The sequence below is a fragment of the Syngnathoides biaculeatus genome, chromosome 12 (assembly GCF_019802595.1).
Source record: "Syngnathoides biaculeatus isolate LvHL_M chromosome 12, ASM1980259v1, whole genome shotgun sequence".
In the NCBI taxonomy this organism is placed as follows: domain Eukaryota; kingdom Metazoa; phylum Chordata; class Actinopteri; order Syngnathiformes; family Syngnathidae; genus Syngnathoides; species Syngnathoides biaculeatus.
In genome coordinates, this window is record NC_084651.1 from 7,397,908 (window position 1) to 7,417,518 (window position 19,611).

The window sequence follows — 19,611 nt, forward strand, 5'->3', positions numbered from 1 at the left end:
ATCTGTCAAATGTTTCATTACAATTACATCCTCCAGATTAAAATTCAAACGTATAAAACTTGAAAATTAAGAGCAACTTAACTGAGCTTGTAGTGATTCTTTCACGTACCACATCAATTGTTGAATGTTTTTGCACATTTCCATCACATTAAAAAAAAAAATGCATCAGATACTGAATTACATATTTTTGTGCATCTCAAAACCCTAACCCTGAATTTCTAAATAAAATAGATTCGGTAAACATTGAATATTTTTGCACCTTTCGGGCACATTTCAAAATAAACTGCTTCCGATACACTTAGACGCTTGTAGTTTCAAAATAAAAGGAAGTGGATACACGGCCGTATTCTTGCACAATTGTGACGCATGTCCAAATAGTTTAAAAATAAAAGAAATGGGATCGGCATTGATCATATCTGACACATTTCAAAATAAAATGCAAAAAGAAATTACATTGATGCTGTTATTTTGAAACATTTGCACATTTCTCACGTGGGCCTACCTGAAAAATAGGTCGAAAATAAAATTCACCTGAAACCAAATGAATGTTTGCTGACTAATACAACCAAGTCAAAAACGTATTGAATAGTTTTATTCATTCTGACACATTTTTCCTCAAATTGTAGCATCTTCGTTGTAACTTTTGAGGTCGCGCTGAATTTGCGAAGGCGGGATTTTGTGCCAGGTTGTACCTCCTATTGTGTAGTGTAGGGCGTATTTACTGGATGACAAAGTATGAGAAGAAGGAGAAGTGTAATGTTTAAAATGTACACCAGTGACTACTTTTCAAGTTCTGCACACACGTTCGATACTGTTTGATTTGAATCAATGTTCTGGTCCGAAACACAGGCCCTTAAAGGTGATTGCAATGCATTAAGCCAGCCAACTCTCAAGACCTGTTTTCTCCCTAAATGAATTTGAAGGAGGTTGGGGGGCTAACAAGGTTTTTTTTGGGGGGGGAGGGGGCGTGCCTTGTCATCCCAGCCCCCTCTATTTACGGATTATTGTTTTAAAAAAAAAAAGTAGATTCATCACCATTCTGTTTTATATCAACTGGGAATTAAGGAGCTTAAGGCAAATTGTGTTTGGCTCCCTCTCACATGAATGGGGGGCTACCAGGCACACGCAGGGTAGCAAATGTGGTTATGTGGTTATCTGGGCAAACTATTAGCGACTGTAATCCCTTCATGTTTGCGGTTCACCATTCACTAATTCACATTTTTTTTTTCGTTTACTTTCCGAAGCCTTCTGTGATACCGCAAGATGCTGGTAAAGCCGAGTCTACATAAGAATTGGTGTCACGGAAGTATGCTGGAGTGACAAATCTCGACTGGGAGATTAGCTTTACATGTCGGGGAGGAGCTAAGTTTAGCCTGGGTTGTTAGAGTAAGTCACGATGAGTCTTTTGCCGCATGTGGATGTCCACACGTAGTTTTAATAACATCGTTTTCAGCTGTCACGCATTTATTTTGAAGGGCAATAAGGTGAGTTCGGAATGTATCCTTGCAATCAATACATTATTGTCATAGGCCAGCGGCACGGGGGCGGACCCAAATGCAGGACTCCGAGGGAAGGGCATGAAAATTCCGACATTTTGGATTAACAATGTATCGAATAGGTCACGTCATATTTACTGTATCTTGAAAATGTGATGTTAATCCTCTTTCGTTTAAGGGTGTTTTGAGAAGATTTTCATCGGCAATTACGAATTTTCGTGAGTGAGCTCCGCCGAGCAACCGCCCACCAGACCTCGCTCGACAGACTGCGCGTCATTCATTCCAATATTCAACATTATTTACAGCCACAGGTTCCAATCTGTACGGACGTATTCCTCCGTTTTCCCGATCAACCGATACTGCTATTTTTTCATCAAATGAGGATAAATCCGAGAAATCAGTGCTGGCCATATTTGTGTCCCATCGTAATCGAGCTTTTCTTTGGGCGCCTATTACGTCACATCCGCGCACGTAGGTCAAAATGGCGGCGCCCGTGAATATATCGTAATTACTGGTAAAAATCTTCTCAAAACACCATTAAATGAGAGGATTAATATCACATTTTCAAGATACAGTATATATGACAAGATCATTTGGATACATTGTTAATCCAAACCACTGGAATTTCCCTTTATGAATGGGTTTTATTTCAGGAAGAGGTTGTCCACAGCTAAGCAGTCCAAAAAGGGGGAAGCACAAAAACGTGAGGCTAGAGGCAAGGTCCAAAAACATGAAACGAGGTCCGATGACTACGAGGGAAAACTTGGAAACATGACCAAAAATGTGACTACTATGGTGGCACAGGCTTGCTGTGACAAAGGATTGCTCTACACTCAATTTGCGACTTACGCACGGTATACCGGAGTCTCACAGGATGCAGTAAAGCATATACAACGAACTGGCAAATGCCAGTGACACGTTTACCACTTAAGTACAGTAAAGCCTTGGTTTTCGAACAAATTGGTTTTCAAACGAAAATTTTTAGATTTTTTTTTTTTTTTTTGCTTCTGTTTTCGAACGAAAATCGGCACTCGAATGCCCCCAGTAAAACCCGGAAATAACATACAGACCAGCTGACCGCCAACGCACTTTGTTGTGAATTCCCACGCCACCGAAAAACCCGTAAATAACATCGCGCACGGCGCAAGCGGCTGACCCACCCATGACGCGTTTTGTTTTTCTTATCTCATTCTCATCATCTCGTATTAACCCCCAATCATGGCTCCAAAGTGTCACGACCCATCGGAACGGAGGTAGGACCTAAATGCAGGATTCGGGAGATGCAAGGTAGTTCGGGGAAAAACGTTTATTATTCAATAGTCGGGGATCGGGCAGGCAGTCAGGTGCAGCAGCGGTAGTTGGGATGTCGGGCGTAGAGAGCAGGTCAGCGGGCAGGCAGGAGTCGGTACACGGGAGAATGATCAAGGAAGGCAGAAGTGTCAAAGGAGTCAGGCTTACGGGGTCGGTCGGAGAACAGGCGAAGGTCGGTACACACGGGTTGTCGATCAGGGATACGAGAGTGCTGGAACGGGACATGAACCTCAACGATCTGGCCCAGAACCAGACTTCAAGAAAGAATTGATAGCCAAATACGAATCTGGTGTGCGTGTTTCTGAGTCGCTGCAGATACACTCCCAGGCTAGCGTACTCTACTACGAAAGCATACATTTTAATAAAAAAATCGATATATTTTTAAATTGTTTTATTATATAAAGTATTTAAACTATACATGTACTTCTACTATGCAGTTTATTATCAGGAAAAGCTGAAACAAAATGCTTTAAAAAGCCAAATTTTTTAAGCTTGGAACGCATTATTTCTTTTTCCATTCATTGTAATAGGAAACATCGATTCGGTTTTTGAACAAATCACTTTTCGAACCGTTTTCAGGTACGGATTGTGGTCGAGAACCGAGGCATCGCTGTACTTGGTCCATTAGTGTCCAAATTTTAACACAGTTTTGACAGCTGTCAGAGGTGGCACCGGCCACTTTCACAGGGAACGCCACCCACAGCGGTGGCCAGGCCATGCCCATGACACATTATCATATTTTGTGGCATACTTAGTTTAAACTATGAATATAAGCAATTGAAAAATAAATAGGTGTAGGTAGGTATTACTGTTTGAACAATGAATATATAAATATATACACAGAAGGATGCCGTAAAAAGCATCGTATTTGAAGCCTTCCGAGTAGAACATCAACAGTTTTTGAGAATTCCCCACATGCGGCGCTCGCAAGCAAAGCGTTCCCGTCACCTCGTCAAACTCCGGGAGAACAATATTGAACCACAAACGTGAATCTGGGGTTTAATGGGCAAAAATGCAGGCGGGGGCCTCATTGTGAAAGTAGCGAGCATTTCTTGAACGGCCCCATTTCTAAAGTGGCCCTCGCCCGTCCAATGCGCATCTGACTATTTAGAGGGCGACGCTACCTGAAGAGAAGCGGGCGCTATTACTGGCCAGATAAGTCCATTAGCATTACCTTTGGCACAATAATGGATGTGAGATACAATTTTCGGCTCTCCATTTTGTATTTGCGAGGATAATAGGGGGATTATCTGGAAGGCCTTCTGCCGCTGCACTCAAGAGCGAAGACCACGCTGAGGACAGGGAGCCCCGGCAACAGTTGTTTTTACGCAGGGGGGGGCGGTGGTGGTGGTGGGGGGGGGGGGGCTCTCTCTCCAAGACCCTCTCGCAAGATAAAGCGTGTCATTATTCTATTAAAGACCTACAATTTTTGTAATGGGTCTGGCAGCGGTCGGCAGAAGTGCACGCGGCTTCTTCAATATCCTGGACATTATTTGCTCGTTTAGTTAAATGATCTTTCTAATTACTGGTAATGAGGCTGTCTCCTTCAGTTCTGATGCGGCCACATCTTAATACGGCGTGGCATTTTTCTGTTTTTTTTTTTGTGTGCGTGTGTGGTTTTTTTTTTTTTTTTTTTAATTCGCGGGGATAATGACCTCTCAGGAGGCTCGGCCACGCGCTGCGCCACGTGGCAAATTGCCTTGTTTCCTGCCATCTTGCCTTCCTGCAAATTGCTAAATTGAGTTTGAGGGGCCGGAGCTTTAGAACGCTTTAGTTTGCTTTCTCGGCTCCTTCAAATGGTTCGCTCAGCTTCTGGTTCTGGTCCTATTTGCAGAGCGCACGCTCTCGCGTACGGCGCGCACGTTGCGCAAATGGGACACAAAACAGAGGCTCCTCGGTTCATGATCGAGTTCCTTTTGTACGACGGTCGAGTACTAACCATGGAGAAAGCTCGAACGTGCACAGTAGTAAGTAAGTAAGTAATAATTAAGTAATAACATAACTAAGTACGGCACAAGTGGTGCCTTGATATTTCATTTGTTCCGTGACCATGTAGTAACGCAACTTGTGGAATATCTCAAATCATTTTGTCTTGTTTTAATGAATGAAAAAGCCGTTAATGCGCAACAAAAAAATGCTGTGATATTGTCGTAATTTGCAATTTAATGAGGAAAAAAAAATCACACCCCTTAATAGAGTTTATAAAAACATACAGTCATCGCCTTGAATAAAAAGAATTTTAAATCGCTTTTGTCACACTGAATCAATAGACCTTTCCGATGGCGATCTGAAGCTCCGCCCCCTTAGCCATGTCTGACAAGCTTTCAAAATGGCGATTTAATGGAACATGTTTGAAGTCGATTCTCTATTGCGTATTCTAGATAATATTGCGGTATGGGTTTTTTTGCCTAATGGGTCAGACTTGTCCAAGAGGGTTCTACAGAGAGGTCTCAACTATTTCACGCAAGAATATGTACACGGAATTAAGATTTTGGACGGAGCAGGACGCAGTGTCAGAGTTACAGATCGATGCAAAAAAAAAACTTTGACGCCTCACAAACTTCATATTGAAATCCAACAGGATAAAATAGTGGAATCGTACTGCTCATGTAAAGCAGGGTGAGTACTTTTTACTTGGAAAGATCACGAGTAATATCATTGTAGTCTTTATAAGTGAGTGGGTGTATACATTTGACTTGCCTCATAATCGAAACCAGTTCTCCGTCTTAAAAGTCGGATGTGATACAAATAGGCAAATAGACATTTCTCGTGCATGACATGGCGCATTTACGTATCACTAACCTGAATCTTTGGCATAAAACATGACACACTTCATTCAGCAGGTCAGTGATACACTAACAAAGTGAAAGTTGTTCACTTAACTTCGAACATGCAGCCTTGTTTGTTAATATTGTCCACATTTAGTTGTACGTGCGCGCTTCCGCAAGCCTTAATCCATCGTCGACACTTTGTCAACTGTGTTTTAGGCTTTGGAAAATGAATCAAACGGGGGCCTTGTAACCTAGCAGGATATCTTTCATCAGAATTGCACATCTGAGGACCATTTTCTTCGTAACATGAACTTTTCCAAGCGCACGCTACTGACAACCAGCATTGCTTGTGGGACAACATGGCGGCAGGGGTGTGTCAAGCCAAGGGGGCTAAGACAATGCGGCTATCTGATTGGCTATTATTGTACGAGTGATTGACAGGTCGGAAAGGTCCATTTAATAGCTCTTGTGCTGCTCCTTCTGGTGTGCCCGCCTTGGCCACCAGGGGGCAGTCTCAGACTGGCATGCATCCTGTTCATTGAGCCGTCTCAGCTCATTAGTGTGACACTAATGTTCGTCGTTCTACGCAGAGGATATAGATTATGACCGTGAATACTGTTATATTACCTGTCTAGATTTGTTTCGGATTTACGAGCTTTGGTCATGGAACATATTTAACTTTTTTTGTCAGGATGCACCTCACCTCTCTCCAGTCTTAATGCGGACAAACGCGATGGAAAATGGACGTCATGCGATTGCACAGGTGTAGCTAATGTCGTGTCCAGCGCGAGGCCGCCTGGGTTCTCCGTCTTCCTCCCACAGTTCCCATTACTCCCATCATAAATTACACGCCCGCCCGACTTACGCCTGAATGTAAAAAGGCAAGACGCATCATCTCGACAAATCTTCATCCGCACGCCACGTCCGGCTGTCGCTTTGCACTTTAAACCACTTCAAATCATTTTCATGGTCCCCGCTATTAAAATGTGGCACCTCCATCTCTTCTTTTTTTTTTTTTTTTTTTTTTGCATTCTGTCATTGCGTCTGCAAACACGCGTGCACGTGCGCGCGAGCGGCTGTAAATCAAACCGGTCGTGTCGGCTCATGCAGATTTGCCCGTGAACATCCGTCCCGTCACGCTTGATGACATAATGGCCACTTTGGAAGCTCGTAAACGGCTTCGTTCAAGCGATCCCAACGCGGCTCCTTTTCATAAGATCCCTTCCTCGTCCTCCTTGCAATCTGTCACAAATTCATCTCTCCTCGTCTTCTCGGGCGATGGCCGTAAATCGCTTCCGCTCTCTCGCCTTTTTACCTGGAACGCAAGGCGTCCTCTGCGTTCCCGATTGGGTCGGGTGTAATCCGCGAGACCGCAGGACCTTGGCTGATTCTGCCACGTGGGTAATTTAGCCATTAGTTTGTCCACATAGAGATGTGAGTGTGTGTGTGAGGGGGTTTAATTTATGTAATTTGACACCAAAGAAAAGCTAGCAAATTTGTGACTTTAATTATTTCCCATCAACCACAAGAGATTTTAGTTGATGTGTGCGTGTGTGTGTGTGTGTGTGTGTGTGGTGTGTGTGTGTGTGTGTGTTGTGTGTGTGTGTGTGTGTTGTGTGTGTGTGTGTGCGTGTGTGCATGTGTGCGTGTGAGTGAATTTATGGAAGTAAATATGTGCCACCAGGATTTGAAATTGAAATGTAAAGTAATCACATTTTCAATAGTTGCTAAAATTCACGGTCTGAAATTCACCGTCTGTGCCACCAGGCAGGGTTACTTCAGGTCAGAACCAGCCAATTAGTTAGCAGTTACACTTTCTTAGCATGTGACGTCAGGTGCAGCGTAACTGCGATTGGCTGGGTGTCCGGTTCTGACCAGAAGTAACCCTGCCTGGTGGCACAGACGGTGAATTTTAGACAGCGAATTGTAGCCAGTTGAATTGTTAACATTGAAAAGCTATGCTGAACTACAACTATTGAAAATGTGATCATTTTACATTTCAAATTCAAATCCTGGTGGCACATATTTACTTCCAAAGAACCCACTTCAAGTTGGTAGATGATCCAAGGCCTTCAAAATGGTGCAAATCAAACACTTCATTGAATGCCATTACAGTATATATCGTAGTTGCGAGACATATTTTGAACCAATGGGAAATAAATGGTTGGCACATTGTTCTAGTGAGAAACATATCGTCCTCCCAGTCAAGAGATTTTGGGTTCGAATCTCGAATCGGGCCTTCCAGTGTCAAGTTTAGTTGGTTTGTTCTACCAACGCCTCATTTTATTTATTTTTATATATATATCCATCCATCTTCTGAGCTGCTTATCCTCACAAGGGTCGCAGGGAGTGCTTGAGCCTATTCCAGCTGTCAATGGGCAGGAGGCAGGGTACACCCTGAACTCCTGAACTGGTTGCCAGCCAATCGCAGGACACATGGAGACAAACAACCGTACTCACAATCACACCGAGGGGCAATTTAGAGTGTCCAATTAATGTTGCATGTTTTTGGGATGTGGGAGGAAACCCACGCAGGCACGGGGAGAACATGCAAACTCCACACAGGCGGGTTCGGGATCGAAGCCGGGACCTCAGACCTGTGAGGCCTACGGTATCCAGCTGAGCCACCGTGCCGTCTTTAGTTGCTCTCACAGTTCTGTGCATGCGTGGGTTTTCTCCGGGCGCTCCGGTTTCCTCCCACATCCCAAAAACATGCAGCATTAATTGGAGGCTCTAAATTGCCCGTAGGTGCGATTGTGATTGTAACTGTTGTCTGTCTGTATGTGCCCTGTGATTGGCTGGCAACCAGTTCAGCGTGTACCCCGCCTCCTGCCCGTTGACAGGTGGGATAGGCTCAGGCACTCCCGTGACCTTTTTGAGGATAATCACTTCAGAAAATGAATGGATGGATGGATGGATGGATGGAATGGATGGATGGATGGATGGATGGATGGATGGATGGATGGATGATGGATGGATGGATGGATGGATCGATCATCTTCATGTCAGTCTTCAGTGAACCTCACCGAACCATGTTTTTGGAATGCGGAAGTAAATCAGGGTCGAAATTTGAACCTCAAACGTCAAAATGCGAGGCAGATGTGCTAACCATTAGCTCATCCAGTTTAAGAAATCATATTTTATCATTAATTCATGTCTTCATCTTGTCTGGATGACTTTATTTTGGAGTCAGCAAGTTCTCCCTTGAGCATTTCTGGTTGGTTCAAAATGTTGCTGCTCGCCTCTAAACTGGAACACGTAAGAGGCAGCATCGAACTCCACTTCTGGCCTCCCTCCACTGGCTGCATTTGCACTTTAGAGTTAATTTTAAGATTCTGTTATTTGATTTCTAACGTCTGAGCTTCCCCATCGCGACGCTCCTGCCCGGTGGTTCAGGTCAGCTAACTGGCTTCACAATTCCAAGCAGAAGCTCAGAGGGATAAGACTCCCCCCCCCACCCCCACCCCCTGTTTTATTGTTCTTAAATTTTTTTATGCTCACTAGCGATTCTGTTTTATTCGAGTGCAGGAAGAAGTGTAATTATTTTTTTTTTTTCAGTCTCTAAAGCTTTAAAACATGTCAAGAAAATGTGTCAAAAAATAATATAAACATAAACCAAACTCACCCAGTTTGGACTGAAATAGAAAATTTATTGAATGAGGTTATTCTCGGAGCGCTAAATGACAGTTAAAAACAATGACATTTGTGGTCCTTAAAATGGAAGAATTGTGTGTTCATTAAAAAAATTATATCATAAGAGAAGGGAGAAATTTAACTTTGTTTTACTGTAATATGAAGGCTGAACTAGAAGGTAGCAGAAAAAGCAAATAAAAATAAAAGGTAGAAAATAATTTGAATTAAGAATACACACGGTGTATTGAAATACATACAGGGAAGCTTCGTTGCCTTGTCGTGAGACTCGCTGCATATGAAAGCCTCCTCATACAATCGATATACACGCTGTGGCAAGGGTGTCCAAACTACGGCCCGGGGGACACTTGCAACCATTTTCGACATCCCGGCGCATATAATAAAAATAATGTTTGACACGGCCTGCATTGCAATGTTATAAAAAAAAAAAATGGGAAGGATTTTGAAAAAGTGACGCACACCCATATCCAACTACTCAGACTAATAAATTGATTTATTCGGCGCTTTTCCAGATGTGCAAATATGGAGCAAAAAAATGAAAATTTTAAACTAAAATCTTAACATGTCTGTATACGTGAAGGGAAAAAACTAAAAAGACAAAAATTCAAATCATCTTTCCCCACTAAAATGAATGGAAATGAAAATGAGCTCTTCCAGGCTTTCCCGCCCAAAAACCCAAATTTTGAAAGTACTTCATTATATTTACTTGATAAACCATTAAAAAAAAAAAAAAACACATAACTTATTGTAAAGTTTGTGCGTTGTGTGTGTGAATTGGACACTTGGGGGCAGTGTAAGTGTCATGAAGACAGACACAAATAATGTATGTGACTAGAAACTGCAGTAATATTATTTTTTTCTCAGAGGATAAAGAAAATGTCTGTGAGTATTGTTATATTTCCAATCTACTTACTACCTGACCATTTGTGTACAAATATCTTTTATTTCAAGGGTGATAACGCCACAAGTATTGATGCTAATTGTTACCCCATCTATGGAGTTCGGTGTTGTACGTTAGCACTAAGCTAGCTAGTGGTAGGTGGAAGTTGCATGGTAGGTTGAAATACACGAGATTTTTATCTTCTTTTTTTAATGTTTAGTTTGAGAAGGTACAAAGGTGGAACGGAAAGCTGTGACATTGTTTTTTTTAGAAATTTCTATAAAATATAAACAATCCAGTGTATAACTACTTGTTGAATAGTTTTTAACGTGTTTAATAAATAAGGTCAAAAATGTTAAAGTGGCCCTCGGAGGCAAAAAAAAAAAAAAAAGTTTGGACACCCCTGCGGGGCTTTAGGATGTGTGCGCCCGTTATCAGTAGTCGACCTTATTGTACAGGTTGTATAAAGGCAGAGCCGGCAGGTTGCTCCCGGGGTAGTACAGCGGCGTGGGGAAGGCGATGGAGCGGGGCACCGGGACACGCAGCAAGGAGTTCTCCCGGAAAACCAGCGGCATACCCACGAGTGTCTGCGCCGAGGCGTGCGCCATGTTGGCCGCCTCCAGCTCGGCCGAGAGCTGCCGCTTCCATTTGTTCCTGCGGTTCTGAAACCACGTCTTGACCTGCGTCTCGGTCAGCTGCAGGCTGGACGCCAGGCAGGCGCGCTCCGAGCTGCTCAGGTAGCGTTTCATGTCGAACGTGGACTCCAGCTGGTACACCTGGCTGCGGGAGAACACGGTGCGGGTCTTCTTCTTGGCCGAGGAGCCCTGCGGGTGCTTGTCGGCCCCGTCCGACTGCCTCTCCTCGGACAGGGGCGACAGCAGGGCGCGCTCCTGCTCGTCCTCCTTGTTGTAGTCGTGCAGGAGGGGCGGCCGCCTCGCCAGACCCTCCTTGCCGGACAGCAGCCCCTTGGCGGAACCTGCGGGACCACCCAGATTCCCCAGATATCATTTCACAGTGTTTCAAGTAATTGCCCGCTGTCAGGAAAGTTCCAGGACTGGCGACACAATCGATTTGTCGACGTTTCCTGAGAGTTGCAGCAGGACGTCCAGTGCCTGCTTCTCCATGACAACCCATCTCCTCATGATGCCATGAGCATCCCACAGTTCCCTGCTGAGAAGACCATCAGCCCACTGGGGCAAACTCCCGTTCACCCGACCTCAGTCTGTGTGATTTCCTCATTACCGCGCTCAAGAGGCTCATCAAGGGGGACCTGTTTTCGAGACGCAGACGACATCAAGATGGCCGTGATGAAGGAGGTCCAGAGGATCCTCACGAGGAGTGCGTGGGGGTCACGGAGGAGGTTGGAAAAAGAGCCTTTGACTCCAAGGAGATGAAAAACCTTGCTGTGGCGGTTCGGATTTGAAATCTATCTGCCGTGACGCCAGTCCTGGAACTTTTCTGATACACATTTTAACTTAGTTTAAAAAAAATAAATAAAAATACAGTAGCAACTGTGGAAGGATTAGATGTAGTAAGTATACTTACTACTAAGATTTAAACCATTGCAACTTCCAAAGAGTCACAAAATTCAGCACATTGTGGTATATAATACAATACAAAATTGAAAATGTGTATCAATGTTACACTGTGTTCCCAGCTGTTTTTTTAAAAAAAAAAAAAAAAAAAGATACTTCCCAATGAAGACACATTTCACATATTTCTGTCCTTCCACATTTCTTGCCCAATTCAAAAGATGTCAATTCTCGCAATTCACGTTAACGACTTCATCAGTTCCGCCGCATGTCGATGCAGCTTTTTAGCATTCATACACATTTTCTGCAGAAATTGTGTCCTCTAGTCCATGCAGCACTTTTCACCGAGGACTCACAAAGTGCTTCACGGAAGCTTTTCGAAAGCAGTCATACGTAAAGCTTTGGGAAAAATTAAGAGATCATTGCAAAAAAAAAATGATTATCTTATGCTAACAAAAAAAATTTGAGTGAATGAGACTTTCAAAAAAATAATAATAATAAATTCCCATTCCAAATGCAAAGTGTTCATTCAGAACATCGTGGAAACTTTTGCCCACATTCCAAACAGTATAATCAAATTTAAACTCTATTTTGCATCCTGAACACCTGCTTCCACATTTCTTCATCGATTCAAACTGAAACTGTTGTGCTCTTCGGGGACTATCCCCATTCCCTCCCTTCCTCCATTTTTAAGATGAAATCCAAACAAATGAGAGCAATTTAATCCTACTTGAATCCCTCGTACCTTAACAAACGCGTTCCTTGCCCACTTTAAAAAAAAAATGGCCACTCAGCAGACAGCTCTTATCTTAAAAAGAAATGCTTGGCACAAATTTGGGATCAAGGCCTCATCACCTTAAAAAAAATCATGTGGCACACATTAAAATTAAAATTTGGATTGAACAAACTTGATTTAGGACAATAAAATGACACCAAATGCAGAAAGTATGGAGGAGCTTCACCATGCAGTGACGCCATGTTTTCACGTGCAATTGCACTCAATTAAATAAATACATGATATTTTTATTAACCCCCACCGAGTTTAAATCAACAATTCTCAACCTGCAACCGTGCATTCGTGTTATTAATGCTTTTTTTTTTTTTGAACGCACGAGGATCATTAACGTCGTTTTACGCACGCGTTTTACCACATAATTGCTTTAACTTGCGGAGAGTGAGTGTGCACTCTTGCAACTGAATCAAATGTGACTTTTTTCCCCCTCCCTCTCACCCTTTTTTTTTTTTTTTAAATCAACAATTCTCAACCTGTCTGTATTAATCCGAGCCTGCACTCCAACCTACGCACACAACACACACACCCTCCGCGTGCCATTTAACGCCCAATTGACGACGCGGCGCCCGGCAAACACGTCCCATCAATTAGCCGCCTCAATTACATTTGAAATAAGAGCGAGCGAGTGCAACTCATTATTTCCACCGGCGCTGCGACGAGGATGAGGATGCAACGAGGGCCGCGCCGAGTGTCACCCCGTAATAATTCAATTACAGCCCGATGCAATTAAAAGCTGCCATGTTTTACTTAGATACGCGCAAGGCAAATAATTGGCTCATTTTGAAGGCACCACAAGCAATAAATCCGCCTCATAATGAGAACTGCAATGCCAACCGGTAAAAGAAACTTAAGAGATTTTTTTTTTTTATTTAACAGCAAATATTTTTGATGGCTTCATGTGGGGGGGGGGATATTTGATGATATTATTTGCAATGCACGTTATAACAGTGTTGCAGTTAATTGTACGGGCAGGACTTCCAAAATATTAGAAACGAGGTTGTTGTACCACCAATAAAAAAAAAGAATACTATCAAAACTGAATATTATTATCTTTGTAAAAACAGCATTCTGTGGTACATCACATTCGATTGTGCTGCTGTGCCTAATAGGGTCGTCGTGCGCCTAAAAATGTAAGCAAAAAAATACTAAAATAATCCATAATGAAACGTAGAAAATTGAGCAATGGATTTTACAAGGTTCCCCAATTATGGCTGAATGTTAACGAAAATTCTAAAATTAATCATCCACAAAAATCAAAGATTGCCAAATGAATAGCATCAAACGCGAATGTTAATTTGAAGGTTGTTGGACGCTCATCGGATCATGCAGGTGTTGCTAATGAAGTGTCATCATGCAGGTAAATATAAGAATTATATAATTATCAATAATAATTCGTCACTGAACGAATCGCGTTCAAAGTGAGCATTATCATCTTTGAAAATGCTAATTTCGGCTGCAGCTCTCGTTTTGGATTGTGCCGGCGCACCTAATGAAGCGTCGCCAGGCAGCGAAATAGCCAGCGAAATATTATATATCATCAGAATTCGGCGCGACTGAATTGACTGCTATTAAAACTGAGAATTATTGGAAGATGCAAATTGGGAGATTTGTTGCATTGATGCCATTGGCTTGTGCAAGTCTACCTAATAAAATGGCGGCTCAGTCTGGTAATCCAAATATTGGAAAAAACGGCCACTTTGTGAACATCAGCAACCACAATTTAAAAATAACCGATAAAGGGAATTCCAAAACAAAACCCCAAAAAATGGAAATAGGAATGAAAGCATGTAGTCACCTAGACACGAGAACGCGTTGTGTTGCCGGTTCTGGCCGCACGCTCGTCCGTGGACCGGCTCGGAGCAGAAGCAGTCCGCCGAGTCCTCGCCGCCGCTGCACTCCTCCTCGGAGGACACGGACAGCGTCCTCCTCCGCGCCGCCTGCACTAGTCCCTTGGCGAGCTCCTTAGCCCCGGAGCGCGACGACGGCGTTGGCGGCGGCGGATGCGGGTGCGGAGCGGGAGTCGGGGGCGCCTCTGACGGCGTGCCCAGGATGGACTGGATGGTGAAGCTGCAAATGGGCCCCGTCGAGCCTTTGCTCCCGCTGCCTTCTGCGCTGCTCATGCTCGCCTCATAACACTTACCGACTGGGAGCTCTCCTGTGTGGCGTTATTCCGTTATAATGACAACAACAACAAAGAAATCAAACAAAAACACACACGCGCGCAGCCTTTTTTGTTTTGTGTTTTTGTTATTTTTGTTTTGTTTTGTTATTATTATTTTTTTTTTTTTGCTGGGGGGTTTTACATTGAAGTGGAGTTGGAGGTGGTTTTTGTCCTGCGTCGGGGACCGTGAGTGCATCGACGGGTCCTCCTCCTCTTCCTCCTCCTCCTCGGAGGCGCCGATGCTGGCGTGGAGCTCATTTGCATGGAGGTAAGCTCCTCCTGGGCCAATCCCGGCATCCATTATTGGCCCGCACATTTTAAAACGCTTGCAGGAGTCGAGCGAAAGAGAGAGAGTGGGAAAACAATGCTTCCTACCCCCCCCCCCCACACACACACCCCCACCCCCCAATACCCCCTTACAACTCTTTTTGAAGTGACTGCACTTTTAGAAAAAATATGCATCAATTTCCTGTGGTGGGGTTTTTATGATCCATTGATTTTTTTTTTTTTTATCTCAGTGGTTTTATTTATACTTTAATATGTAATTTTTCTCATTTCGTTTTTTCGAGTATAGGTATCGGGCTGATACTGTTCCTCTCTCAAGGTATCATCTAGTCGTGAAGGCTGCTTGATACCGTTCGTCGGTACTTAAGGAAGCAAGTTCTCTTTGCCAGTATTTTGCGCTACATTGCGGCGGTTTGACACATTTGCACAAAAAAAAAAATACTGTGGTACAAAATTTCCCCGAGAACTTTGTAGAAGCTTACAGATGACTATAAATGTTATTGTTCCCAAATTTGTCATGTGTAAGGATTCAGGCACAGGTCCCTGTCGCATTTTGCATCTTACATATCACATTTGTTATTAATTTATAAGCTTCTGTTGCACCACCCGTTTAGGCTCATCTGTTGGGTCGATAAAATTTAACATGGTATATTCAAATTTACTGAAATGTACCTGTTTATTCTGTAATAATGCCCAAAAAGGGTCCACAGGCAGGTTGGCATTCCAATGAAGACTCGCCTCTCAAATGGCTCACTTGGATAAAGGGTTAGCTTTTAAAGCACAGCTTTCAAACTCAAGGCACGGGGGCCAGATCCGGCCCCCCGCATGATTTTATGTGGCCTGCGAAGGCAAATCATGTGTATCAACGTCCATGATTCTTGTTCAAATCTGTACCAAAATTTCAAATGGTCATGTCATAAATGATAACTTTGAGATATTGGACGCGTTTTTGTGTTACCAAACATCAGGAATAGTTGAGAAACTCTTTCTGATTCCGAAACTAGTTTGTAAATTTCACGTGTAAATATGATGAGGCGGTTAAAGATTTTATGGTTTCACAATCATAACGGCCCTCTGAGGAAAAGCTTATCGACAATGCGGCCCGCGACAAAAAATTAGTTTGATACCCCTGTTTGAAAAAAATCGAAAATATTTGAAATTTAGATTAAGGTTTAAAATAAGTAATTTAAAGCGAGAAAAAAAATGATACATGAAGTGTCAGTATTGATCAATGTCAGTCTCGATTGCTAAAACTGTGTTTACATGTATTTGAATCAGTTTCCTGATATCCACAAAACGTACTGTGTAACCAAGTGTTCCCATACTTAGCATCCTCGCCATATCAGGCTAATATTGTAAGAGAAGTTTGAAATATTGTTTAAGTGTTTTGGGGTCCCAGTTTGTGGTTATATTTAGGGTTTTACCTTTTCACACAGTTGTACCTCATTGTACAGGTGATTTGCAAGTTTTTTTGAGAAATGATCCATTGCTTGGCAGTTTTCGACTTGAGTTGCACGCAAAGATTTTTGTTACGACCGCTAAATGGTGGCAGCAAAAATATTGTATTCATTCAAAAAAGAGGTGAAGTACTTGCTCTGAGCTCATTATTCTCCTTTCTTGTTTACGTTTAGACATAAAACCAAAAATTACTCGCTTTTGATTTCATCAAATGATATACCGTAAAGTTAGACGGGATGCTAGCTGAACGCTAACACATATCCAAAACACCTCAGACAGGCTATCAAAACTAGCATCGATGTGGTAGTAGAGGATATTTGAACATGAATGGGACAGCAGCACATGTAGACAAACACTACATACTCTCATACATTCTTTATCCTGTGCAAAAGACAGCTAAAATGACTGCATCTTACTTAGTAACTGAGCTCCGAAACTCATATCGGCGTATTATGTACATCTATAATATACTCGGCGAGGCACATGTACCAGAAGCAGCCCGAGCTCGATGGCCATTGAAGTGTAAAATCATGATACACACATTATTACATTATTTGTAATCTTATTTTGTTAATATTGTATTTTATAAAGTGCAGTAATACTATATAGAATGATGCTTCTAAAATTAGGAAAAAAATTTTTTGGGGGGTTTGTTTAGGCAGGAACAGATTTTTCTATAGCTATTTCTATAGAGCCCCTAAAGGGACAAGGGGGGAAAATGAGAAACATCCACCTGTGAGCGGTAGATGATGTACCTTGTATGTAGCTTTACTGTAGCTTCCTGCGATCGCTAACTTAGTTACTTACTTAGTATTAACTTGCAACTATTAACATCTTTACCAGACCACAGGACTTCAAAATGAGCTATAAAAGATTCTCATTTTAATGAGAAAGTTTCTCAATCGAACGAGAAAGTTTGTCATTCTAACAAGAAAGTTTCTGATTCTCCTTAAAGTATGATCTCCCCATCCCCCACATGTCCCTTTAGGGGCTCCATACATTACCATTCATCATTAATTTCACAGAGAACGAAACTTATAGCAAGAAGGAAGGAAAGAAGGATCGTCAAGTGTTTAAAAACTTGCGTGGAGTCAATCGTACATTTCCTTATACGCAGCAGGGCTCAGTCCCTACACCAATATTCCAAAAATGATGCGTGTGTTATATTTTACCATGGTCACCAAATCTGATGCGCAACGTGTGCTTCATTTGCTAGTTTGTGCCACGCGGTTCATTAGCAGCATTTAAGAATTCATTCGATCATTAACAAGCTAATCTGCCCTTGAGTTCAGGACGCCGGCTAATTGATTGGCGGTGAAGTGGGGAGGGGTGAGGCTGGGGTTGGGTTGGGGGGGTTGGAGGCTGGGCACGGATCCCACCACCTTTGCCTCCTCCTGCCCATCAGGCATCGTAGCGAGACAGCTGCAGGGCTGGAGTGGCCACATGATGCCCGTTTTACTTCTTTGTAAGGGAGGCCCAGACACATTACACATGCCGGCCTTTAATCACGGTGTCAGCGGCCCCCACTCGCGGCTTGAATGTATCAGGACGACTCGGCGGGCCAGAGGAAGGTGGGGACCGGCAGGTGATTCCCGGGATGCGGGAGGTCGATTTTGACGCTACGCCGATTATCCGGATTAAGTCTTGACTGCGGATCGTAGCGATCCCGACATACGATGCAAATGCGTTGGCTCCGGTGAGGATAAGGACGGAGACCTAGAGCAAAATCCTTGAGTAATTGACGCCCACCCAAAACGGTGTGTAGTTGCCTGGTGATGCCAAAGATGGCAGCAAAGCACCGTTTTTTTTCTCTATTAGACAAGGCTATGGCAGGAGCGTAAAAAAATATATCAGAAAATGGTGACCAAAATGAGTTTGTTCATATATAATTATGCACTTTGGCTAAGAATATGACGTTTCAAGGTTACAAACATTGAACTAGTTTTAACAAGTGCCACAAGATGGCACGCTCAGTTATTTACTCGCAGTCTTATTAGATTGTACAGCAAAACATTACCTACCATAACATAGAACAAATTAAGTCATACAATTAGCGATATCGTGAACCTGTTCAATAATAAAGTAGCTGCACAAATCTGCCGAATTTCAATTTTGCAGTTTTATACCCAAATAATTGTTTCAAGTTCATGGGGTTTTCACCCCGCGACCCTTGTGAGAATGGATGGAGGGACGGATAAATTTTTCACGCTACCCATGTTCAGTTGCTCAGTGTTAGCACAAAAACTAAAGACAAATCGTAGAAAGCTGACGCGAAGGTGAGATAGAATCTGATCGGTTACTTCTGGACGCAGCGACACCTGCAGTTTAAAAGTGGGTGCGCACACTTGTGCAAACACGTTTACAGCTATTTATTTTTACACCCCTGTCAATGGAGTTGTATTCTTATTGTCCTTTTTTTAATGTCATTTGAACAAGGGTGTGAAGACTTTTCATACCTATGTTAGACTGTGCTGCCTTCCCGCTTACAAATTTTTGTTACGTTGCCGCAGTGGTAACGGAACACCGTAGTGAACTAAAGTTATGCTTTACTTTCCTGATTTGAATAGTACTGCGTTGGGAGTTTCGGGAAATTGCAAAATCCATGCGGCATTGACCGTATCAGCCATTAGCAAACGACAATGGAGGAGCATGAGCACTGCGATCATTTTCTAATTGAGGGAATTTGGGTCAGAATATTGTTATAATCTGTCGTTGCACTATTTGTGTTGAGAAAAGATTGTAACACTGCCACGTGGATACTCACTTTTAGCCCGTCCCAATATATGCTAGCCTTAGCGTTAAGCTAGTAGGAAAAAGGCAAAGCTATGTGGTTGGTTTTTTTTTTTTTTGTTTAATTTGGCAGTAAAACCCACACGGGGAGTGGAAATAAATACCTTGACACGCTCCCCCTTTTTAAAGAAATAATTTTTACTAATGTTATCTTCAAAATCTGTCGCTTGTTGTGAAGCGGGTTGAGTACGGAAGGATTTGAATTTGAAATGTAAAGTGAAATAGGATTTGAATTTGAAATTCCGCAGAAAGCAGAATTTGAAATGCAAAGTGATCACATTTTCAATAATTGTATTTGAGTCTCACTTTTCAATGTTAACAATTCAACCGGCTGCAATTCGCTGTCTGAAATTCACCGGGCGGGTTTACTTCAGGTCAGAATCGAACAGCCAGCCAATCCATGCACGCTTTGTTAGTATGTGATGTCACGTGACAAAGAAAGTGGAACTGCGATTGGCTGGCTGTTCTGCCCGGTGGCACGGA

At 42.8% G+C, this 19,611-nt stretch overlaps 1 protein-coding gene across 1 annotated transcript; it reads right to left on the reverse strand.

Annotated features, from left to right (window-relative positions):
• Positions 1–10,004: 10,004 nt before the first annotated feature.
• Positions 10,005–14,846, reverse strand: hmx2 (H6 family homeobox 2). The gene is made up of 2 exons (XM_061837626.1): positions 14,230–14,846; positions 10,005–11,085 (listed from the first exon to the last, which is right to left on the reverse strand). The coding sequence occupies exons 1-2, from the start codon at positions 14,552–14,554 to the stop codon at positions 10,544–10,546; spliced, it is 867 nt and encodes a 288-aa protein (XP_061693610.1). The 5' UTR covers positions 14,555–14,846; the 3' UTR covers positions 10,005–10,543.
• Between the last annotated feature and the right edge of the window lie 4,765 nt (positions 14,847–19,611).